This window comes from Tamandua tetradactyla, chromosome 3 (assembly GCF_023851605.1).
Source record: "Tamandua tetradactyla isolate mTamTet1 chromosome 3, mTamTet1.pri, whole genome shotgun sequence".
NCBI classification, from domain to species: domain Eukaryota; kingdom Metazoa; phylum Chordata; class Mammalia; order Pilosa; family Myrmecophagidae; genus Tamandua; species Tamandua tetradactyla.
The window spans coordinates 26,400,669-26,420,533 of record NC_135329.1 but is presented as its reverse complement, the minus strand read 5'-3'; the positions used below and the strand labels follow the sequence as shown (position 1 = coordinate 26,420,533).

The window sequence follows — 19,865 nt, the reverse complement described above, 5'->3', positions numbered from 1 at the left end:
TGCCTTTGTTGCATTTCATAAATTTGATATATTGTGTTTTCATTTTCATTTGCCTTGAGATATTTACTGATTTCTTTTGCAATTTCTTCCTTGACCCACTGATTGTTAAAGATTATGTTGTTTAGCATCTACATATTTGTAAAGCAAAAAAAAAACAAAACAGCCTTTTCAGAGCTGGACCTTGTTCCTCCGGTTTGTCAATCAAGAGCTTAAGTTGGTACATCGCTCTATCTATCTTCCGGCTCTTATGTGCCCCCTTTCCTTGGGACCAGCCCTTTGCCTGGTTTTAAAAACAGACTTCTAGGCATTAGCTGCATGCTAAAATGTTTACATATTCGAAAAAACTGTATTTCCCACATGCCAGAAACTTGCTAATTTCATGTATTACTGCATTCAATGTTCAAATTACCCTAAAAGGTAGTTGATAATATTCTCCTAGTATAGATAAGGAAACCAAAGCACAAAAACTTAAATCATTAGCCCAGCTATTACTAATTTGAAAGTCAGGATTTGAAATTAAAACATCTCTTAGTTTTCACAGCCTTTCATCAGTTTTAACATCAGACCTATTCAGCCCCATTAGTAACCTTTAAATCTAAGTTTATATAAAATTGGGTTAATATCTTTCTTGGAGGACTGTTGCAAGAATTGAGTTAATGTACATGATATACCAGAAATGTCAAACAGATCCTATCAATTTACTCTTGTGCTTAGAGAAAGAAGTATGCCTCTTTCTGTAAGAGGTATTTCTAAGACCAAATATTTTGGGCTGAAATACATAACAGATAAGCTATGAGCCATTTTTAAACTGTTGTTTACCTATATTAAATTTTGCATACAATATACCACACTGAGTTTAAAAAGAAGAACAAAAAGAAACAAACTCCACACAGTGCTATAAATGAGAAAAGGGAGAGAAAAAATTAGGATGAGATATTTACTTTAAAATTAGCATAACATGCAACATTTCACAGGTACTGCTTTGAATCAAAATGGATTGTAATTTAATTTGCTTTAGGAAATTTCTCTACTCTTACCTGTAAACTTTCTAGAAGTAGCTTAACAGAGGGTTTCTTCAGTACAGAACGAGGGACAAAGGTCTCAGAGGGCTGAATGCTTCTTTCGCACACTGGAGCACCTGGTGACTTGACTTCATGAACTGTGTCTGCGCTCACTTCTGTGAATTTGTACACCAACCCAGTTTTCTGTGAAATAGCATCACTTGATCCTTTTTCCTCTACAGAGTCAGCAAAGGATAATAACCTGTTACTAAGAAATTCAACACTAATATATCCTGCTTAAGGAGTAATAGCTGGGCTTTCATATGAAATATAAAGACAGAAAAGTGGCATTGTTCACCTTTATAAATTCAAAGCTGACTGCTAAAGGTACAGGTAAGAAGAAATTTTTGCCTCCCAAGGAAATCTGGGTCAGCGAATGAAAAAAGGCAACAATGAATCAGCTATTAAACCTTGGTTTGCCTCTATGCATGTGAAATAAATTACTTTTACCATAAAACTAACGTGAATCAAGCTATAAATTAGGGCCTATTTTATTGCTGGAATCAGACATTTCAGCATACAAAGTTGGCAAGGGGAGAGAACAAGGTGGTGAGGACAATATCAAACCTAAAAGAGAACATACTCTAATGTCCAAAAACAAGGCCAGGTTTTTCACAAAAATTTCTTAATTTCTGACAAGAGAGAACTGCCTAATAATTGGTGATTTATTAAATAAATATGTATTGGGCACCTACTATGTAACAGGCACTCTTCTAGGTGCTAGAGCTATAATGCCAACAAAACACACAATGGACCCCTACCTTCATGGAACAGAAACAATATAAAATATACCAACAAAAGAAGGGGTGGATGGGGGAGGGAGGGAAATAGCTGACTATGGCTGTAATATTGTACTATAGTTATTCAAGATGTTAATAGTGGGGAAAACTGGATGAAGGGTATATGACATATCTTTTATGTTATTTCTTAGAATGCATGTGAATCTACATTATCTCAAAATAAAAAGTAAAATATATACATACATGTGTTTGTGTGTGTATATATATATATATATAATAGGAAAACAGATCATTAAGGAAAATAATGCAGAGAATTAGTGCACAGGGCATGATGGGGGTGGGGTGGGGACAGCTTCCTGAGCAGACATCTGAATGAAGTAAGGAAGTAAGTCATGCACAGACCCAGGAAAGAGCATTACATGCATAGAGAAGCCAAGTGTAAAGACCTGAGGTAGCTGGCTTATCACAGAACAAGGCCAGTGTGACTGGAACAGATTGAGCAAGGAGAAAAGAGCTAAGAAGCTCAGAAAGATGGCTTAGAAATAAATCATATAAAGCCTAGTGGAATTGGTAAGGACTATGGATATTATAACTGCAACAGGAAGCCAATGAAGTATTTCGAGGAAGAGTGTGACATGGTGTGACTTTTATTTTAAAATAATTACTCTGGCTACTGTTAGGTGATTGTAAGGGGTGGGGACAGATGGGTAGGGAAAGGGTGGAAGCAGGAAAATGAATTAAGATAAACAAAACAATCCAGGTAAGAGAGAGGATGATAGTCTAGATACCTGATAGTACTGTAAGGGGTAAGAAATGGTTAGACATTTGATATTTTTTGAAGGTACAGTCAGTAGCATTTGTTAATGGGGTTGGAAGTTCAAACTGAAAAAGAAAGTCAAGATAACTCCAAGGTTTTTGGCACGAGAAATTAAGCGAATGACAACATCATTTACTGAGATGAAGAAAACAGAGGGGTTAAAGAAAGAAAAATTAAAAAAAAAATCAAGACCTGCTTGAATTAAGTTTGAGATGCTTATTAGACAGCCAAGTGGAAATCAAGAAAGGTATCTGAGTTTAGAGTTCAGGGAATGGGCCAAGGACGATATTTGAATTTTGAAATCAATAGCATATAGATAAGATTTAATATTATAAGAATGCCTGAAATCACCTGGTGCATAGAAAGAAAAAAAAACATACATCCAAGCACTGGGGACAGAGGCATTCAAACATTTAAAGATCAGGATGGAAGAGGAAGAACAAGGAAAACACACAAAGAAGAAACAGTTAATGACGAAGGGGAGAATAGGTGAGAATGATGCCAAGTAAATAGCCAAAAATAGACTTTCGTCTATTTTTCACACCCTTAATTTCTTTAAAAAACACATGACTGTTTAAAGCAAAAATTACAACATTATCTTCTAGAGTTTGTAATTAATATAAATATATGTGATATCTATAGTGCAAAGGAACATAAAGGGCATGGATGGGAAGACAAAATAGATCTGTACAATTTATAAAGTTTCTACATTTTGCATGGAATAATACACAATTAACTCTAAGTAGACAGAAAAGTTAAGGATGTATATCGTAATCCCTAGAGCAGTTATTAAAAAAAAAAGATGCAATGAGTTATAGTTAAAAAGCAATAAATACATTAAAATGGATTTCAAAAAAATATTCAAATAAATCCAAAGAAGACAAGAATGGGGAAACAGGAATAAAAAACAGAACAAACAGAAAATATATGGTAAAATGGTAGAATAAAATTGAACCCTATCTGGAACTACTTGTAAAGTTAATGGGCTAAGCACTTCAATTAAAAGGCAGTGACGGTAAGCTTTTGTTTTAAAAATAGTTTCTTTGTAAAAGGCAGAGATGATAGGAAAGGATATAAAAGTAAGACCCCCCATATCTCTACAAGAGTTCTATTTAAAAGACACAGGTTGAAAGCAAACCTAAAATCTTGCTCAAACAATACAAGCATGATTTGGGGGAAAACCATGGTATCCTCATAAAACTCTTTACACATTTAAAAGCAAAACGAAAAAAATCATGTGTAGTTTTTCTCAAACAAAATACATTTGTTAATATGTTCATAGGGCCTATTCTTCATAATAGATTCTATCAACTTGGAGAGAATTTATTTTTATTGGTAATTCAAAAACGAAAATGTCACCTCTTACACAGCAAGAATTCTAAAACATTTTTATTAGACCATGGGATTATAAAACACAGAGAACTTTTATTCATTTTACTTTTCTCAAATTTTAACAAGTAGGTACACTAACCATAAATGCCTCCTAAATGAATGTTTTGATGGTTGAATTTGCACATGTACCAAAGAAAAATTAAATACTTACCATTTGAAGCCTCTGTGAGATCTGAAAGTGGAATAGATTCTTCAACTAAACATCCAGACTCTGTTAAGCCAGGTCCAAAAGATTTCTTGGGAAAACAATTTAAAATGTAAAGAAGTATTACATTTTATTCTTTACAATTTGAGCTAAGTATTACTGATTACCTGGAAATTTGGTGTTAAATCAGTCAATCACTTTCCTTATCAAGCTAACCCCTAGAAAAATGCACAGTAATTTAACAAAAGAGTATTTATTCTAATTGCTTCCTAAACATCCCCCCAAACAATTTTCAGTTACCTAGGTAAAGTTTAAAGGGCATGTTTGTTTCCTTATTGCTTCAAGTCCAGAAAACAGTGTCAACTATTATCCTTTTAAAGAAGAAATTGTCAAAGAAAACAATAAAAGACAACATTGGCTAGGATAGGAAAAAATACTAATGTCTAGGTAAAGAAACATATGATTAATTTGGAAATATTAATATTAATTTGGAAATAATTTCTAAGTTATGGCTTATGTCTAAGCAATTAAAGTTCTGATAAGAAACAATTACTAGTGCTTCTGTAGGATGACGATTTTATATTAACTTGAAAAGGCAGAGGGAGCAAAGCAGAACGACTATGACATACAAATGAAACCTACTTAACTTTGAATAATCTTTAGTGACTATTACTTATTATGAGTCCAAATAAAACCAAGAGGACAAGTACTGGATCTACATGACGAAGTATAGAAAAAAGTTCCAAATTATAATGCTGTTAAGTGCCTCCTCTCAGTGGAAAAATAGGAACTTACTACATTAAACCAAGACTAACAGTATGAAGCAAGAAAAGTAAGTCATAAGAGCACCGGCTCTCTGTTTACATTTCAGTGAAAGGCAAGATTCTTCAATGGCATTATTTCTTAATTTTGTAAAATTCATCCAGTTATCACCTTTTGCTAATCTTGACAAGCTTTAGGTTATAAACAACAAAAAAGAGTGAGCAGAGCAAAGGAGAAATTGCTCAATTGCACTCTGCTTCATGGTCAGTATTATAGGAGTTAGGGGCAGCAAGACAGAAGTGTGAGACCCCTCCCAGTCCCGATGAGCACATTCCATATATAATTATCATCTGATTTACCAATTAGGTTTAAATAATATGTTAATAGGTCTGCCTCTCCCAACAGACAAAAGAGATCCTCAAGAGTAAAGGAGACTTGTCGTGTATAACACCATCAGAATCTAGAATAACATCTGACAGGCAGTTTTTATAAGGTCATAGCTGAAAGAAACATATCAAAACCATTTCTAATAATTGAAAAACCAACCAACACCACAGCAATTAAAGTGTAGGAAACACAAAGACACACGCACACACGCGCACACACACACACACACACACACACACGATTTAAACCCCGCCCCACAGTATGGTAGTACAAGGAACTATAACTAAAAAGGGATCTTGGCAGTTTTAAAATTGTCCATACAGAAAACCAAAGCTTCACTTTTCTGTTTCAAGAAAGCAAATTACCTTAGAAAGATCTGCAGAAGTTTCGACAGCACGTGTCCTGTCTACACTGGGAGAAGTATTAATATCGAATATATGGAGATCAGTTACTTTTCTTTCAGCATCAGTTAGATTTTCAGGGGGGTTGCTCTGACAGGATATTCTTCGTCGTTTGGCTGATACCTTCACAGGGAACCCAGATTGTCGACACTCACGAAGACCTTTCTTTGTGCCTACAAACACAGAACAACAGTATGCAGGCATAAATACTTTATTTTAAAACAGTATTTAAAAATTTATACAATTACACTGCATAAATACAGTAAAATTTAGTGTTTGAATCTAAATATGTTATAAATGAAAAAATAATTTGTGATTTTTTTTATTAAAAAAATTCTCACTGAAATTTTCCAGTGAGAAAAAATTCTCTCAGTGGAAATTCTCACTGAAAGGCAAGAGAATATAACCATTAAAAAAGATAATAGATCTTTTTATAATAAATTTTATATTAGATTTAAGTTTTTCACACATGCAAAAACATACTGAAATACATTTCCATTTCTGATATTTTGATATGCTATTTCTCATATTTCAAATGCTTACCAAACTAAATAATAATATTCCAAAAAAATCAAGGGTTGTGAACTCAAATTTGCCATATGCCCAATTCAAAAGCTAAAAGAAGCTAAACAGCTCCAACATTTAAAAAAAAACACTAAATACTTAATCACGACTATGTGAAATTACCAAATGCCAGGGTTTTTTCCAGGAGAAACAAGAAATCAAGATTTTTATGTAAAACACTGCAAATTTTAAATGGTAGGCATCATTTAAAAATAAATTGTAAAACTAATTTGCAGTCCCTGCTCTAAAAAGATTGTTTTCATACATTAAAACTAAATCTTTCTTACATCTTAGAACTTTGTCAACATTAAACACCAAAGTCAAAATTGACTTAATTTTTCTACTCACTGGAGTCTGCTAATTTGACCTCTCTTTCTGCTTCTGAGAACTCAGGATAATCAGTCATTTTCTCGTTTTCCTCTATGGAGTGAAAAGCTGACTGGAAGGCAGATATTCGCTCTTTCAATGAATTAACTTTCTGGTATAGTACAGGGCTGCCCTATTAATGTAGAGAGACATTAGGTATTATATATCAAATCAAACATAGTTTCAACAGTCTAGGTCTTTACCCGCTGAATCCAAAACTTGATAAACAAAGGCTTTTCGAAGATCAGAGGTAAAGCATTAGTGAAAGAGAATTCCTTGTTCCTTGAATTATTCAGGTATGCTATCATAATATTCAGCTTGAATATTTGGTGTGCTATCATCATCTTAGTGTCCTAGTCTCTCCTCTCTTTCTCCACAAGTTTTAAGCAAAACCTGAGCAAAGAGGAAGCACTGAGTGGGATCTGTAGATACGGACTAGCTACGTACTGATCAGTACTGACACTAAGGAGTTCATGGATCATACTAAGAGAATTCTTGGAATAGGCAGAAAATGCTTTGAAAAGTCACCTAGATAAGTACATCCCCAATTATCTGGGGGTTAAACAACTTTCAAGACGATTCTTTCCGGAGAGTTTACTTAAGGGTTTTCTTTCATCCTTCAGAGTCAATCACCTGCAATAGCCTCAGCAAATCAAAAATATGAAAGGGTAAGGGAAAGTTTAGTACAAAAACATTTGGGAGAACCCAGCCTAAGAGAATATATGGAAGGCATAAGTGGAGATAAGGGAAAGAAGGGACAGAAAGGACCCAATTGTTCTGAAATTTTACCAAAGGTTGTGCTAAAAGTAAGCTGAAAGTATGTACAAATTATATATTGTGATAATACCAGTGCATGAAGCCTTGCCACTTGTAAATTTCAGCGCACCTATTTTAATCCAAGCTAGTCTCATTACTCATCTCTAGTTCATCCCAGTGGGCCAGAATAAAAGTCCCGGGAATTACATAATAGCTCAAATATTATCCTCTTTCTCACATGACTCTTTTTTGGTTCTTTCCAGTTAAATATCTGTGATTTCATGAGACCCAGAGAACCCTTACTTCTTTAGTGACAAAAACCAGCTAGTCACTTAAAATACAAAGCCAAATAGAAAGGTTGTCTAGGCACAGAACTCTGCGCAAACCAACTAACAAGGTTTCAGTTAAAGACAGGTTAAAAAAAAAAGATAAAATCTCCATTTGCAACAGCAACTAAAAGAATCAAGTATCCAGGAATAAATTCAACCAAGATGTAAAGAACTTGTACACAAAAACTTACAAAACACAGCCACAAGAAATCAAAGGCCTAAATAAATGCAAGGACATTCTGTGTTCCTGGACTGTGAGACTAAATATCAGTAAGATGTCAATTCTACCCAAAATGATGACAGATCCAAGGCAATAATCAAAATTCCAACAGCCTATTTTACAAAAATGAAAAGTCAAATACCAAATTTACGTGGAAGGGTAAGAGGCATTTGAATAGCCAAGAACATCTTGAAAAAAAAAGACCAAGTTGGAGGACTCACGCTTCCTGACCTTAAAGCATATTACAAGGCTACAGTGTTCAAAAGAGCATGGTGGGTGGGCCATGGTGATTCAGTAGCAGTTACCAAGTCTGCCATGCTGGAGACCCAGGTTCGTTTCCCAGTGCCTGCCCACGTTAAAAAAACAACAAAAACAACAACAACAACAACAACGGAGCATGGTACCAGCACAATAGATATACTGACCAATGGAATTAAATTGAGAGTTCAGAAGTAGACCCTCACATGTATGTCCCAATTGATTTTTTGACAAGGCTACCTTAATTCCACTCAATTGGGAAAGAATAGTCTATTCAACAAATGGTGCTGGGAGAATAGAATATCCATATGTAATAGAATGAAAGAGGACCCCTATTTCATACCATATGCAAAAATTAACTCAAAAATGGATCAATGACAAATATAAGAGCCAAGGATAAACTTCTAGCAGTAAATGTGGGGAAGTATCTTCAGGATCTAGTGTTACGCAATGGTTTCTTAGACTTTATACCCAAAGCACAAGCAACAAAAGAAAAAATAGACTCCTTAAAACTAAAAACTTTTGTGCATCAGAGGAATTTGTCATAAAAGTGAAAAGACAACCTATTCAATGGGATAAAATACTTGGAAACTACATATCCAATAAGGGTTTACTATCCTGAATATATATGATAAAAAGAGAAACAACACAATTTTAAAATGGGCAAAATATTTGAATAGACATTTCTCCAAAGATATACAAATAGCTGAAAAGCATATGAAAAGATGCTCAATATCACTAGCTATTAGGAAAATGCAATTTCAAAATCACGAGTTATCATATCACACTAAAATAGCTACTATTAAAAAAAAAAAACCAGAAAACTGCAAGTGTTAGAGAGGATGTGGAGAACAAAGGAACACTTATTTATTGCTGGTGGGGATGTAAAATGGTATAGTCCCTGCAGAAGACAGTTTGGAAGTTCCTTAGGAAGTTAAATATAGAATAACCATATGACCCAGTAATCTCGCTACTAGGTTTATATCCAGAAGAACTGAAAGCAGGAACTCAAACAGACCTTCACACATCTGTCACATATATTCATAGGGACATCATTCACAATTGCCAAAAGATAGAAATAACCCAAGTGTCTATCAACTGATGAATGACTAAACAATGGATGGATATCCTATGTATGTACATAGAATGGAATATTATTCACCTGCAAAAAGAATGAAATCCTGATGCATGCAACAACATGGATCAATCTTGAGGACATTATGGTGAGTGAAATAAGCCAGACACAAAAGAACAAATATGTATGATCTCACTTGCGTGAAGCAATTACAACAAGTAAACTCATAGTTAGAATCTAGAATAAAGATTACAAGTGGATAGACTGGGGTCAGTGTATGAGGAATTGATGCTTAATTTGCACAGATTGATGGTACAGGTTTGGAAATGGATGTTAGTGATGGTATCACACAATTGTGAATATAATTACAACTCTCAAATATATAGGTGAACGTGGTTAAAAGGGGAAATTTTAGACAATATTTAAATGAAATGTTACCGGAATAAAATTTAAAAGATAAAACATAGGGCCATATAGGATGGTGAAACTTACTGTAGATGATGGACAATAGTTTATGATACAAGAATCTTCTTTCATGAATTATAATTAGTACAAGGTGTTAATAACAGGGTGATATATGGAGAAAAATATACCTAATGTAAACTCTGGACGACAGTCAATAGTCCTATTTTAATAATTTTTCATCAAGTTCCATGTCAACGCAAGGTATAAGTCATGGGGTGGCAAATGGGAATCCTGTATTTTATGCATGCTTGGTCCATAAACACACAACTTCTCTAATTGAAAAAAAAAGTTTTCCTTCAAGAAGGGTAAGCTAGTCTTGTCTTTCATAACAAGCCTGTACTATTTGCTTTTTTCCAGAATAGGCGTTATTTTGATGCGCATTTGAAAAAGTATTTAAATACTTCCCCATCAACATACAAATAATTCACAACCTTCTACAAGGCTATCCCAAATCTGTTCTTGGGTGACTACTGACCCTAAATTCCAACTCAGAGTAGGCATTAAAAATTAGACCGTTACAGACAACATATTAAAAGACAGAGATTGGAAGACACTGACTCATCTCACTATAGAAAAACAGACATTAAGCAGAAAAAAATTTACAAAATACAGAAAGCTCCTCTAGAAAGTCATTTCTCTCCAACATTCTCATGACTCTGATATACTCATGCTCAGTATCAATATTTATACTGACTACCCATTCTCTGTAAGAGAGAGAAAATACTATCACTCCAGACGCAAAACAATCGAGATGCACTTATAGGTAGAAACATTGTACAAAAATCTGATGAAACAGCAAAACATTCTCCCTAGAATTCAATACAGAACTAGGAAAATCCTACCTGAAAAGGGGAATCCTGTGCCAAAAGAGATTTTTCAGTCCTCTTTAAATTCCGCTGCTGAGCAATGAAGCAAATCAGATGGTTTGTTTCAGGAGAGCCCCGAACACCAATTGTAGAACGTCGTCTGGATTTTTTAAGGTAAGATGATGCCTTTCCTGTAATGAAAACTCTTTTAAATTAAAACAAATCAAGGCAATTATCAGTAATCAGGTCCTAAATTCCTATAATGGACAAGATTGATAGAGAAATCAAGATTGATAAACACATCACAGAAATTTAAGCAGAGAATTACTGGCAAAGATCTTTTTTTGGCCCACTGATTTATTCGACGTACCCTGCATAGAAGACTTATATTAAATAGTTGTTGAATGAATACATGAACACGTTTTAATTAATGGTTTTCATTTTTGTTCCCTATCCCCTGAACACAGAGGTGGGGTAATGGCTTGCTTTTGACTAAGAATTTCTTTTTTTTCTAAATCAGTCAGCCTTATCCCTAAGGACTGAAAGGGAAGGATCTCTATCTAGGGAATGTACTCTTATAATAATTCTTTAAGATAATTTCACTTCTGTTAGATTCCTATCCCCCTTCAGCACAACACCCTGAATTTTGGCCAAATCTAAGCATACAGAATGAATCTAGGTCTAAGAGTGAAGTTTTTGAGACGAGTACACAGAATGACATGCCACCTTGTTTTATTCACATATTGCCTACTTAGTCTAGTGCCCTACGCCTTTCAAGTTTCCCATTGTCATTCATTTGTGAATACAGCTAACAGAACTCCATTCCCATATTCCGTCTCCATCTAAATCAGTTTCACAGTTGAATTTCTACTCCTTGGAATTAAGCGTTTAATTGCTTTCTAATTTTATTTTTGCCATTCATGAATATAAAATGTTTTACTATAGATAGCATGCATCCTCCTGAATCCTCACCTTTCAGATCAAAAAGAGAACAATATTCATATTCTTTCCCAGTATGAAGACAGGGCACAAATCTGACTTAGGAAGATTATCATGTCAGGTGTCTTGGTATCCTGCTATGCTAGATTTGCTGTGCAGGTACATAAAAGTCTTCTACAGTAAGGAAGTGTACAGTCAATCAACGTAGATGCACAATATAATAGTACAGACAGGGTGGAGGAAACCAGTTGAATTGTATTAGCTATTTTTAAACTTTAAAAGCAGTGCATTAGAATGAAAATTTATCTTACCCGACAAGTCCTTAACAAAACTTTCAGGAGTAATTCCTAATTGTTCTACAGTTACTGTAGAAAAGTTCAAAGGTGATTTAAATGTATCTGGTGTGCAAAAATTAGAAGTCACTTCTGCTTCATGCTTCTGAGGAGTTACAAGCTTCCCATTTGCAAAAATGAAGGAAGTATCTTCTGAAACAAACAGCAATATATTGTAGAGGCTAAAACATTATCATCAAGTAGTTAAGCCTTAAATTTCATAAAAGTGTAAAAAAATCACTACATACCAGTGCTCTTAATAGCAGATTCCTTGATTTCAGGTTCCTTGCCTTTTGAATTGGTGTCCATCTAAAAACGGGTGAGTGGGGAAGAACCCCACCCCAAACGTAATGTGATTAGAGCAAAATCTCATTCAAGACTGAATTCCAATACAATTCTATACTGGTATGAAAACAGATGTCAAAAGCGTGCTTTTCGGGCTCAAATTTAAAAAGAATGGGGGAAACTGTGCAGGATGAAATAAATTAGACCTCATCCCATATAAGCCCTGGCTTATCAACATCTGATCGGTCAGATATGAACGTAATAAACATGTGAATCATCTGGGTACCCCGTTAATAAGGCTGCAGTTCCGTGGACTCCCAGAACTTTTGATTCAGTCAATGTGGATGGGACCTAGGAATGTGCATTTTTAAAAGCATCCCAGGTGATCTCGAGCAGGCTGCATCAGGACCACTATCTCCGAAGGACGTGATAAACCGAGGACACTCTCAAGAAACAGCACAGTTCTCCAGTATTTGAAATTCAAATCACAACACTTGCTACCTCTCACCTTCGTAACTTCGGTCTCCTCCCGCTTCGGCTTATTTCCCAACCTCAGCAGCAGACAAGTATCGACGTCAGGAAAACTAGGATGAGGGCCCGATATAACGTCTTCTATCTCTTGAAGCTATCATGCCTTCTAGACCTCGGCTGTTTCATCCTCAAGGTTTCGCTCGAGAAAGCAAAGGTTGCCTGCTAAATCAGGAGGCAAATGCGGCGTCACGATAACGGCCACTTTTCTCTCCAGCTCCTCCGGACCCCGGAGGCTCCGGACGCCCGAAATCCGAGCCCAGCGTAGCCGCGCTCTCCACCCTCCCGCCCAGCGTCCCCGCGGCCGCCTCGGCCCGCCGCTCAATTCAAATCGCCGACTCCGCCTCCTCGGCGTCAGAACTTTACCTCCACGAATCGCTACGCCCGCCACCACCGCACGTGTCTACTCACACCCCGGGCTCCTTCAAGCTTCTGCGTCCTCTGACTCGGGAAGAGGAGTGGCTGCCCGCGCTAGAAGAGAAGCCACCACTAGCTGCGAGCGACCCACTCACCACAGAAACCAGCTTTTAACTGTGTCTGTGGGGACTACTCTCTGGGAAAGTCTCGCGGAGTAATCCTTCCCACGAGCACCGCCCCCGACCCTGCGGTTGGATACAACAAAGTTCGAAAAGAATCATTGGACCAATCATGAGAGAATGACGGGCTGGCGCTTACCCAATCAGCCAGTTCCGCCGGCAGCCGTTTCCTCTGCGGGTTGGGCGAGTGGGCGGGGTTAGAGGGGGGAGGCACTGACTGGTGGAGCGCTAGAAGAGCGCCCCACCTCCTTTCCTCAAACCGCACCTCCGTATGCAAATAAACTCTTCTCGCGCTACCCATTATTGGGTTTGCGCCTGCTCAATAATGTTTTGAGCAGCGGTTCGGCTCCCCGTTCTGCTCTAATTGGCTGATAACCCTTCCCCTCTACTAGTCTTCAGCTTTTCTCCCCTCCCTCCACCCCGCCTGGGTTGGTGTGAGCTGCCCAGTGCCGGGCAATGATTGGTTGAATTCTGGCCGGCCCTGCCCTTTGATTGGCGAAGGTTAAAGTCAGTCTTGGAGGGTGGGGGAAGGGCCCGAGGCAGGTTGAGGAGCGTAGGGGCGGGGTGGGGAGGAGGACCGGCCAACCCTGGGGTGTGGGACAGAGAGAGATTGTGTGCGTGTGTGTGTCTGTGAGTAAGAGGAGGAAGGTGGCGAAGGGAGGAGAGTCCGAGTGGGTGGAGGGAGGGGCAGGGCGGGAGAAGAAAAAGGTGGGAGGAGAAAAAGGTGGGAGGGTGGCGGCTCACTCAGGACCCGGTGGGGGCAGCGCGATGAGGCGGGTGACCCTGTTCCTTAACGGCAGCCCCAAGAATGGAAAGGTAAGGGGTTCGGGAGGAGGCGAGGCGGGGCCGGCTGCGGGGGGCCAGGGCAGCGGAGGACGGAATGGGCGCGCAGGGAGCCGGAGGGCAGAGGGCTGAAGTTGGATAGAGGGGCCGGGAGGTGGGCGTGCTCCCGGGGCGCGGGCGGGGGGCGTCCCGAAGGTGAAAATCGCTTCCCCGGGCCTCCCCCATCCCGGGGCCTGCACTTCAACTCCTCAGCTCCCCGGGGCCCAGGTCAGGTCACGCTTCTGCCTCAGCGTTCTCAAATCTAGGATGTGGGTCCAGGAGAGTGGTGGGGACGGAGGGCGTGGGGAGGGCCGCTGTCACTTGCGCGCTGGGTGCCGAGGGTCCTCACCCACATGGCCCCGAAGACCCCGTTCCCCCCGCCCCTGGCCCCGCTGGGCTCCCGCAGGGCTCGTTTCCACCTTGGTGCTGAGTAATGGTCTGCTGCAGAAAGTGGTAGTAATAACTAAGTCATGTAAGATTGATTAGGTAAAAACAACTCAGCTATCAGTGGCTAAATAAAATATTTTTTCAACTAGGTAGAAGACAGGATAAAAAATTAGGATTTTTTTTTTCTTTTAGGCGCTTCAATCCTCCTAGTCTCGCTGGCGTCAAACTTCTGTACTTGTTTTATTTCGCCTTATTTTAGTTCCTTAGAGGACTTGTGCCAGTAGACCAAAATGGACTGGTTTGCTGTGTTAGGCCTTTATTGAGGGTGTGGTACTAAATATTTTTCCAACGCTGCAGCAAGCCAAAATGAATCCTGTTCCTTCTCAGCCTCTCGCCCCACCCATGCAAGTCGGTCGGCTTCTTTGGAAAATTTGACTATTCAAGGCAGAGAATGTATTGTGGGGCTAAATGATATGGAGAAGTAGTTTAGGCTTAGATTCTAAGGTAAAGGTAAGTTAGTCTCACTGAATTATTTGCTAGAAGATTTTGCTCCCTGCATATTCTGGAAACATTGTAAATGTTTAAATAGTGAAAAAGGGCATGGTATAAAAAATGGCTTTCAGCGACTATGCAGTTTCAAGTAAACATGTTCTACAAACTTAACCACCATGTAGTTTGCTGACCATAATTTTGTATTCTTCTAATCTTTTAGATTTAATACTCATACAAATACAGAAATGGCATGAATTCAAGTTCTTGAGTTTTCCATAAATACTGACTCAAATATACGTCACAAAATTTACATTATTTATGATCGTTATTCACTTTTTCTATCCCTTTTTTTATGGTTAGCTACTGCTGTAATTTAAAATTTATATTGTCCTGCAAGTTTTAGTATATGCGGAGTTGTAGTTGTAATATGTTCTCAAAATAGACCACTGTTTGACTTTTTTTTTAATCCAACAGCTTTGGTGTGTTACTCCATGAAAGGCAGATGTTTAGACCTAGTCATAAAAATACTATGCACGAAATCTCTTCTGAAAGCCCTGAATTTTATGATCATCAAAGATTGGTTGAGTTGTCTTTCAATATTTTTAACAACAATTTTTAAAGCTATTTAGTTTTTACTAGCTTAGATTTTCTAATTTATATTTTATTTACTTTAAAAATATTTTAGTAGAAAATCTCAAAAGACTGGAAAAGATACATCTGAAACAATTAAAAATAAATGTTTATATTTCAAAGATTATACAGATATAAACTGGAGATTACTGGTAAGATTCAATATTAAAAATAAGCCATGTATTTCAATACTACTCTAGTGGAGAGCATATTCTAAGAAATCTTTTCTCTGAATTGCAAAAGTTGTCGGTGTTTCTACTCTTCACCCTTCAGCTAATTAATAAACAATATAATTATTCTTATTTGACAAAGCATGCAGAATAACTTCCTGACAGCCTGCTTTTTTATATAGAGAGAATACTTAGTTAGGATTGGCATGATCATGACATGAATGTTCATTGAGAACATGCTGAAGCAAAGGGCTGCTTCAAAGAGTTTGATTTGCCATCCACCAGTTGGAATATCTGAATCACTTTCATTGTTTTCTTATTTAACTAGTTTCAGTTTTTGTGTCCTCCTCAGGAGAATAATTTTTTTTTTTCAAGTAAGGTTTCCTCCCATAATACTTACTTAGTACTTGCCACATAGGGGGCCAAGAAACCTGAGAGTGGGGATGCACAGAGTTGTTGCTGAGGCCTATATCATATGCTAACCATGAATTATTTGTGTACTAAGTCAATACGCACTAGCTAGTACATGTTTTTGATGTGAACAGTGGTTTCCAGAATGCAATGGTGAACCACAGAAGATGTGCAAAATGATCCATTGGGGTTGAGGAAGATATATTATACCTTTTATTTATATTTTTTACTTAAAAATATAAGAAATATTAAAGCTTGATTTTACCTACCTGGAAAGACATAGGTGTCTTCAATCGCTAAATGTGTCAGCTGATAACAGATCTTCTGTGAAAAGGGAGAGCGTTCACATGTGAAAAAGTTGATATTAGCTTCTTCATTGATTGATGTATTGAAGTTAACAAGTGCCAGGTTAAGGTTTATATCATCCCATTTTAAACTAACCCTCACCAAGAACCCAAATGGCTTTTAAAATTTACTTCATTGAAACTGCACATTGAATACAATATTAATTATGCAAACACAAGTAAACAAAGAAAATGGCAAGAGCTGGCACTTCTTGTATAAATTCTTTCTCCATATATTAGGAAATAAAAACAAAACAGTCTATCTCTTGGATATGAGAAGCCAAAAAAAAGTCAAATTTTAAAGAAAACTTTGAAGTCCTATTTAATATTTGCTATTAACAGTAAATACCTCCTTAAGTGTATAATGTTCTTTGAAATATTAGCTAATGATAGGAAAAGGGCATCCCAATAAGCAAGACATTCAAAAATATTTTCTAGCACGTGATGACAAATGCCTTCAGATATTTAGTTTTGTTTTCTTTTTTTTTTAATAAACTCTTGGGGTGCATGGGTGATAGAATGCATCCCTTCTATGTGAGAGACCCAGATTCAATTCTCAGACTGTGCATCTAAAAAAAAAAAAAAATTAGTCTTATATTTGGCAGAATTTCACTGTTTGATGATAAATATTTCCAGGCTTTTTATTGGCAGCCTCAAAGTACAAGTGGATAAAAATCCTCCTATTAGTGGGGAAACATTCTTTCTGCTGGTAGTGTGTAGCTTATAAGTAAATAAATATATTTGAGCACATGGCCCAAAATGTTTTATTGATGGGGTGCATGGTTAAAAACATTTGAAAGCCATACATCTAACTGATTGGGACCTTAATATTTTTTTTTTGTTACTCAGAGTGCTCCAGTGAAAATCAGTTATGCTTACATCTTTTATCCTTTCTTCATATCCCTCAGACTTCTCATTGTTCTCTGATAGTCACTAAGAGTTGGTATTAAGGAAATTGAAACAAAGACGTAGGCATCTCAGTGTAGTCAGCGAGTGGCATCTGAGCACCCTGCCAGACATTGCAGACGAAGTGGCACATGAAACACATCTTAATTCTGTACTGTTTTATATCTTTACATTCTTGGTCTAGGAAATAACCTTTATTCTAGGTTTGAAATTAAGTAAAAAATGTTTTGCTCCTATTAACTATTCAGTTTGAGTCCATTATATTGTTAGGGTTGAGGAAAGGTAAAATCTGTGTGAACCTTTGCCTATGGAAATGTATGCACTACTAAAAATCTTATCAGTTACTATTTGTAAATATTATTTCTAGGTATAAACATTTTAAAATACATTTAATGCATACAAAAGAATACAATATAGAATATTAATATACTTAAAAATAGTGTAAAACATAGTAAACCTGCTACCCAACACAAGAAATAATATATTAGCAGGAATTTAATGTGCTTATCCATTTTCCTGTCGCCCTCCTCAACCCGCTTCTCCCTCAAAGGTAAAAGTTTTCATAAATTTTGTATTTCTCTTTGCTATGTTTTTTCCCCTCTTTTAAATCAGTTTTACCACATATATGTTAATATCTAAGCTGTGTTTTTTGTTTTGTCAGCTTTGGGGCTTTAGAAAAATACTATTTTGTAGTCTTTTGGAACTTCCTTTTTCTTTCAGTATGCTATTACTAAGATTCTGTCCATAATTTCTCAGATGATAGTTTTTTCACTTTCAAATGGACTATACAAAACATAGTCCTTTGTCTAAAAGATTGCTACCACAGTTTGACCTTTCTTCTGTCAATAGATATTTGAATTGTTTTCTTTATATTTTGCCATTATATTTACAATGCTGCCATGATATCTCTGTATATATGTATCCTGGGAGGCGCATGCAAGAATTTTTCTAGGGCAGTGCTTTCTCAGACTAGCTCGCATTAGCATTGCCTAGAGGACTTGAGAAAACACCTTGCTGGGCCTCACCCCAAGAGTTTTAGATTTAGGAGTTTTGGGGTGGGACTAGGAATTTTCATTTCTAACAATTTCCAGGTGATTCTACTACTTCTCATCTAGACACCACACTTTAGAGAATCACTGCTTAGTGATACTTCTTAGTTCTAATAATTGGGTATTAGGGCATGTGAATGTTCAGTTTTACAAGAGAATACCAATTTCAGAATGGTTGCGTTAATTTAGACTTCCACCAGCATTGTATAAACTGTCCCGTGGATCCACATCTTTTCCATTACTTGAAATAGTCATACTTAAATATTGATTAATATTTGCTTTCTTGACCTAGAGTTAATTATGTCATCCTTTTTAGGAAAAAAATCATTTTTAAGTTTTTAAAAATGTTTAAACTGAAAGTGTAGGTAGCAGAAGTTGAGTTTTTTTATTATGGTCTGTGTTTCATTTGTGTAAATCTTCCTGCATATATTTAGCAAATGTTTATTGGTTGCATATTATGTAATGGCTAAATACATGTGTAAGTTTTATTTTAAAAATTGAGTAACATAGGTTTCAATTTGAAAATAATGTTTATAGGCAAATTAAACTGATATGAGCATCAGTTTAGCTAACCATGGTAAACCATATATTTTCCCGACTGGTAGATAATATTCACTTGTTATAGTATCTGAAAATTAGAAAGGATTAAGTATGAGTAGTAGTATAATATAGTGGTCATAAACTTTAATAGTCATGATTCTTAATTTACTCTGTAGAATGGTTTTATTCTGAGAGGATATAAACTGTTAACATGGATGATCACTGTGACATGGAAACCTCAGGTCCACACTGAGGAGATAAAACACATATGAAAGACATGACCATTATAAGCACAATTGTTTTATAAATGCTTGGCCTCTCTTTGGCACATTTTGAGGACTAAAATAAGCTTAGTATATAAAAATTAGAGCTTATGTCCATGATATATAAGATTTCCACTGCTACTTTTTCCCAACAAATTTGTTATATAAAGAAAAGTACATGTGCCCATCTGTTTTAACCTCTTTCTCACCAATAAAGTATTTTCCATGTATACATTTTTATGTTGATACATATTTTTAATCTGATACTCTGATTTTATATGAAAGTCAAGGATTTTGACTATTAGCATTGCAATATAATTTCTTTTTATTTGTTAACGTTAATGTGCTTGAGTCAAACTAAAGTGATCAGCTTGAGAAACAAATGTCAAGAGTGCACCCCAAATGAAAAATAAATATGTTGAACTAATTTAAGGAAAATTTCCAAATTCACAGAAATCTTAAGATTTTTTATATTTCTATTTCTCCAATTAATGGCCCTTTGGTGATTTCATCTAAATGGAAATTGTCAGTCACTAGATTAATTAGCTAGTTTTATTAGTACAATTAGAATCTAGACTAATAAACATATAACTGATAAATTATAACTTTTTTCTCTTAAAGTGATATAGTTTCATTGTAACTAACCAGGAAAACAAAATGACAGCGGCAACAAAACAAGTCAACCAT

At 36.5% G+C, this 19,865-nt stretch overlaps 2 protein-coding genes across 10 annotated transcripts in view; one reads left to right on the top strand and one right to left on the bottom strand.

Annotated features, from left to right (window-relative positions):
* The window catches only part of CDCA2 (cell division cycle associated 2), a 50,030-nt gene extending 36,481 nt beyond the window's left edge, over positions 1–13,549 (bottom strand). For 3 of the 9 annotated variants that reach the window (XR_013172410.1, XR_013172411.1, XM_077152829.1), the window contains exons 1-9: positions 13,040–13,255; positions 12,609–12,793; positions 12,064–12,124; positions 11,795–11,968; positions 10,581–10,735; positions 6,618–6,768; positions 5,670–5,878; positions 4,162–4,246; positions 1,038–1,237 (exon numbers count right to left, since the gene is read on the bottom strand). Coding sequence is in view for 1 of the 9 variants with exons in the window: in XM_077152829.1 (XP_077008944.1) it covers positions 1,038–1,237; positions 4,162–4,246; positions 5,670–5,878; positions 6,618–6,768; positions 10,581–10,735; positions 11,795–11,968; positions 12,064–12,124 (1,035 nt within the window). In the remaining 8 variants the exon portion in view is untranslated. Of the gene's footprint in view, positions 1–1,037; positions 1,238–4,161; positions 4,247–5,669; positions 5,879–6,617; positions 6,769–10,580; positions 10,736–11,794; positions 11,969–12,063; positions 12,125–12,601; positions 12,794–13,039; positions 13,258–13,303 lie in introns of those variants that run through there. The other 6 variants (XR_013172414.1, XR_013172415.1, XR_013172417.1 and 3 more) reach the window with 6 other exon arrangements.
* Positions 13,550–13,676: 127 nt separating this feature from the next.
* Positions 13,677–19,865, top strand: part of KCTD9 (potassium channel tetramerization domain containing 9) — a 45,782-nt gene continuing 39,593 nt past the window's right edge. The window contains exon 1 of the mRNA XM_077152831.1: positions 13,677–13,980. Within this exon, the coding sequence (XP_077008946.1) occupies positions 13,933–13,980 (48 nt within the window). The 5' untranslated portion in view covers positions 13,677–13,932. The remainder of the gene's footprint in view (positions 13,981–19,865) is intronic.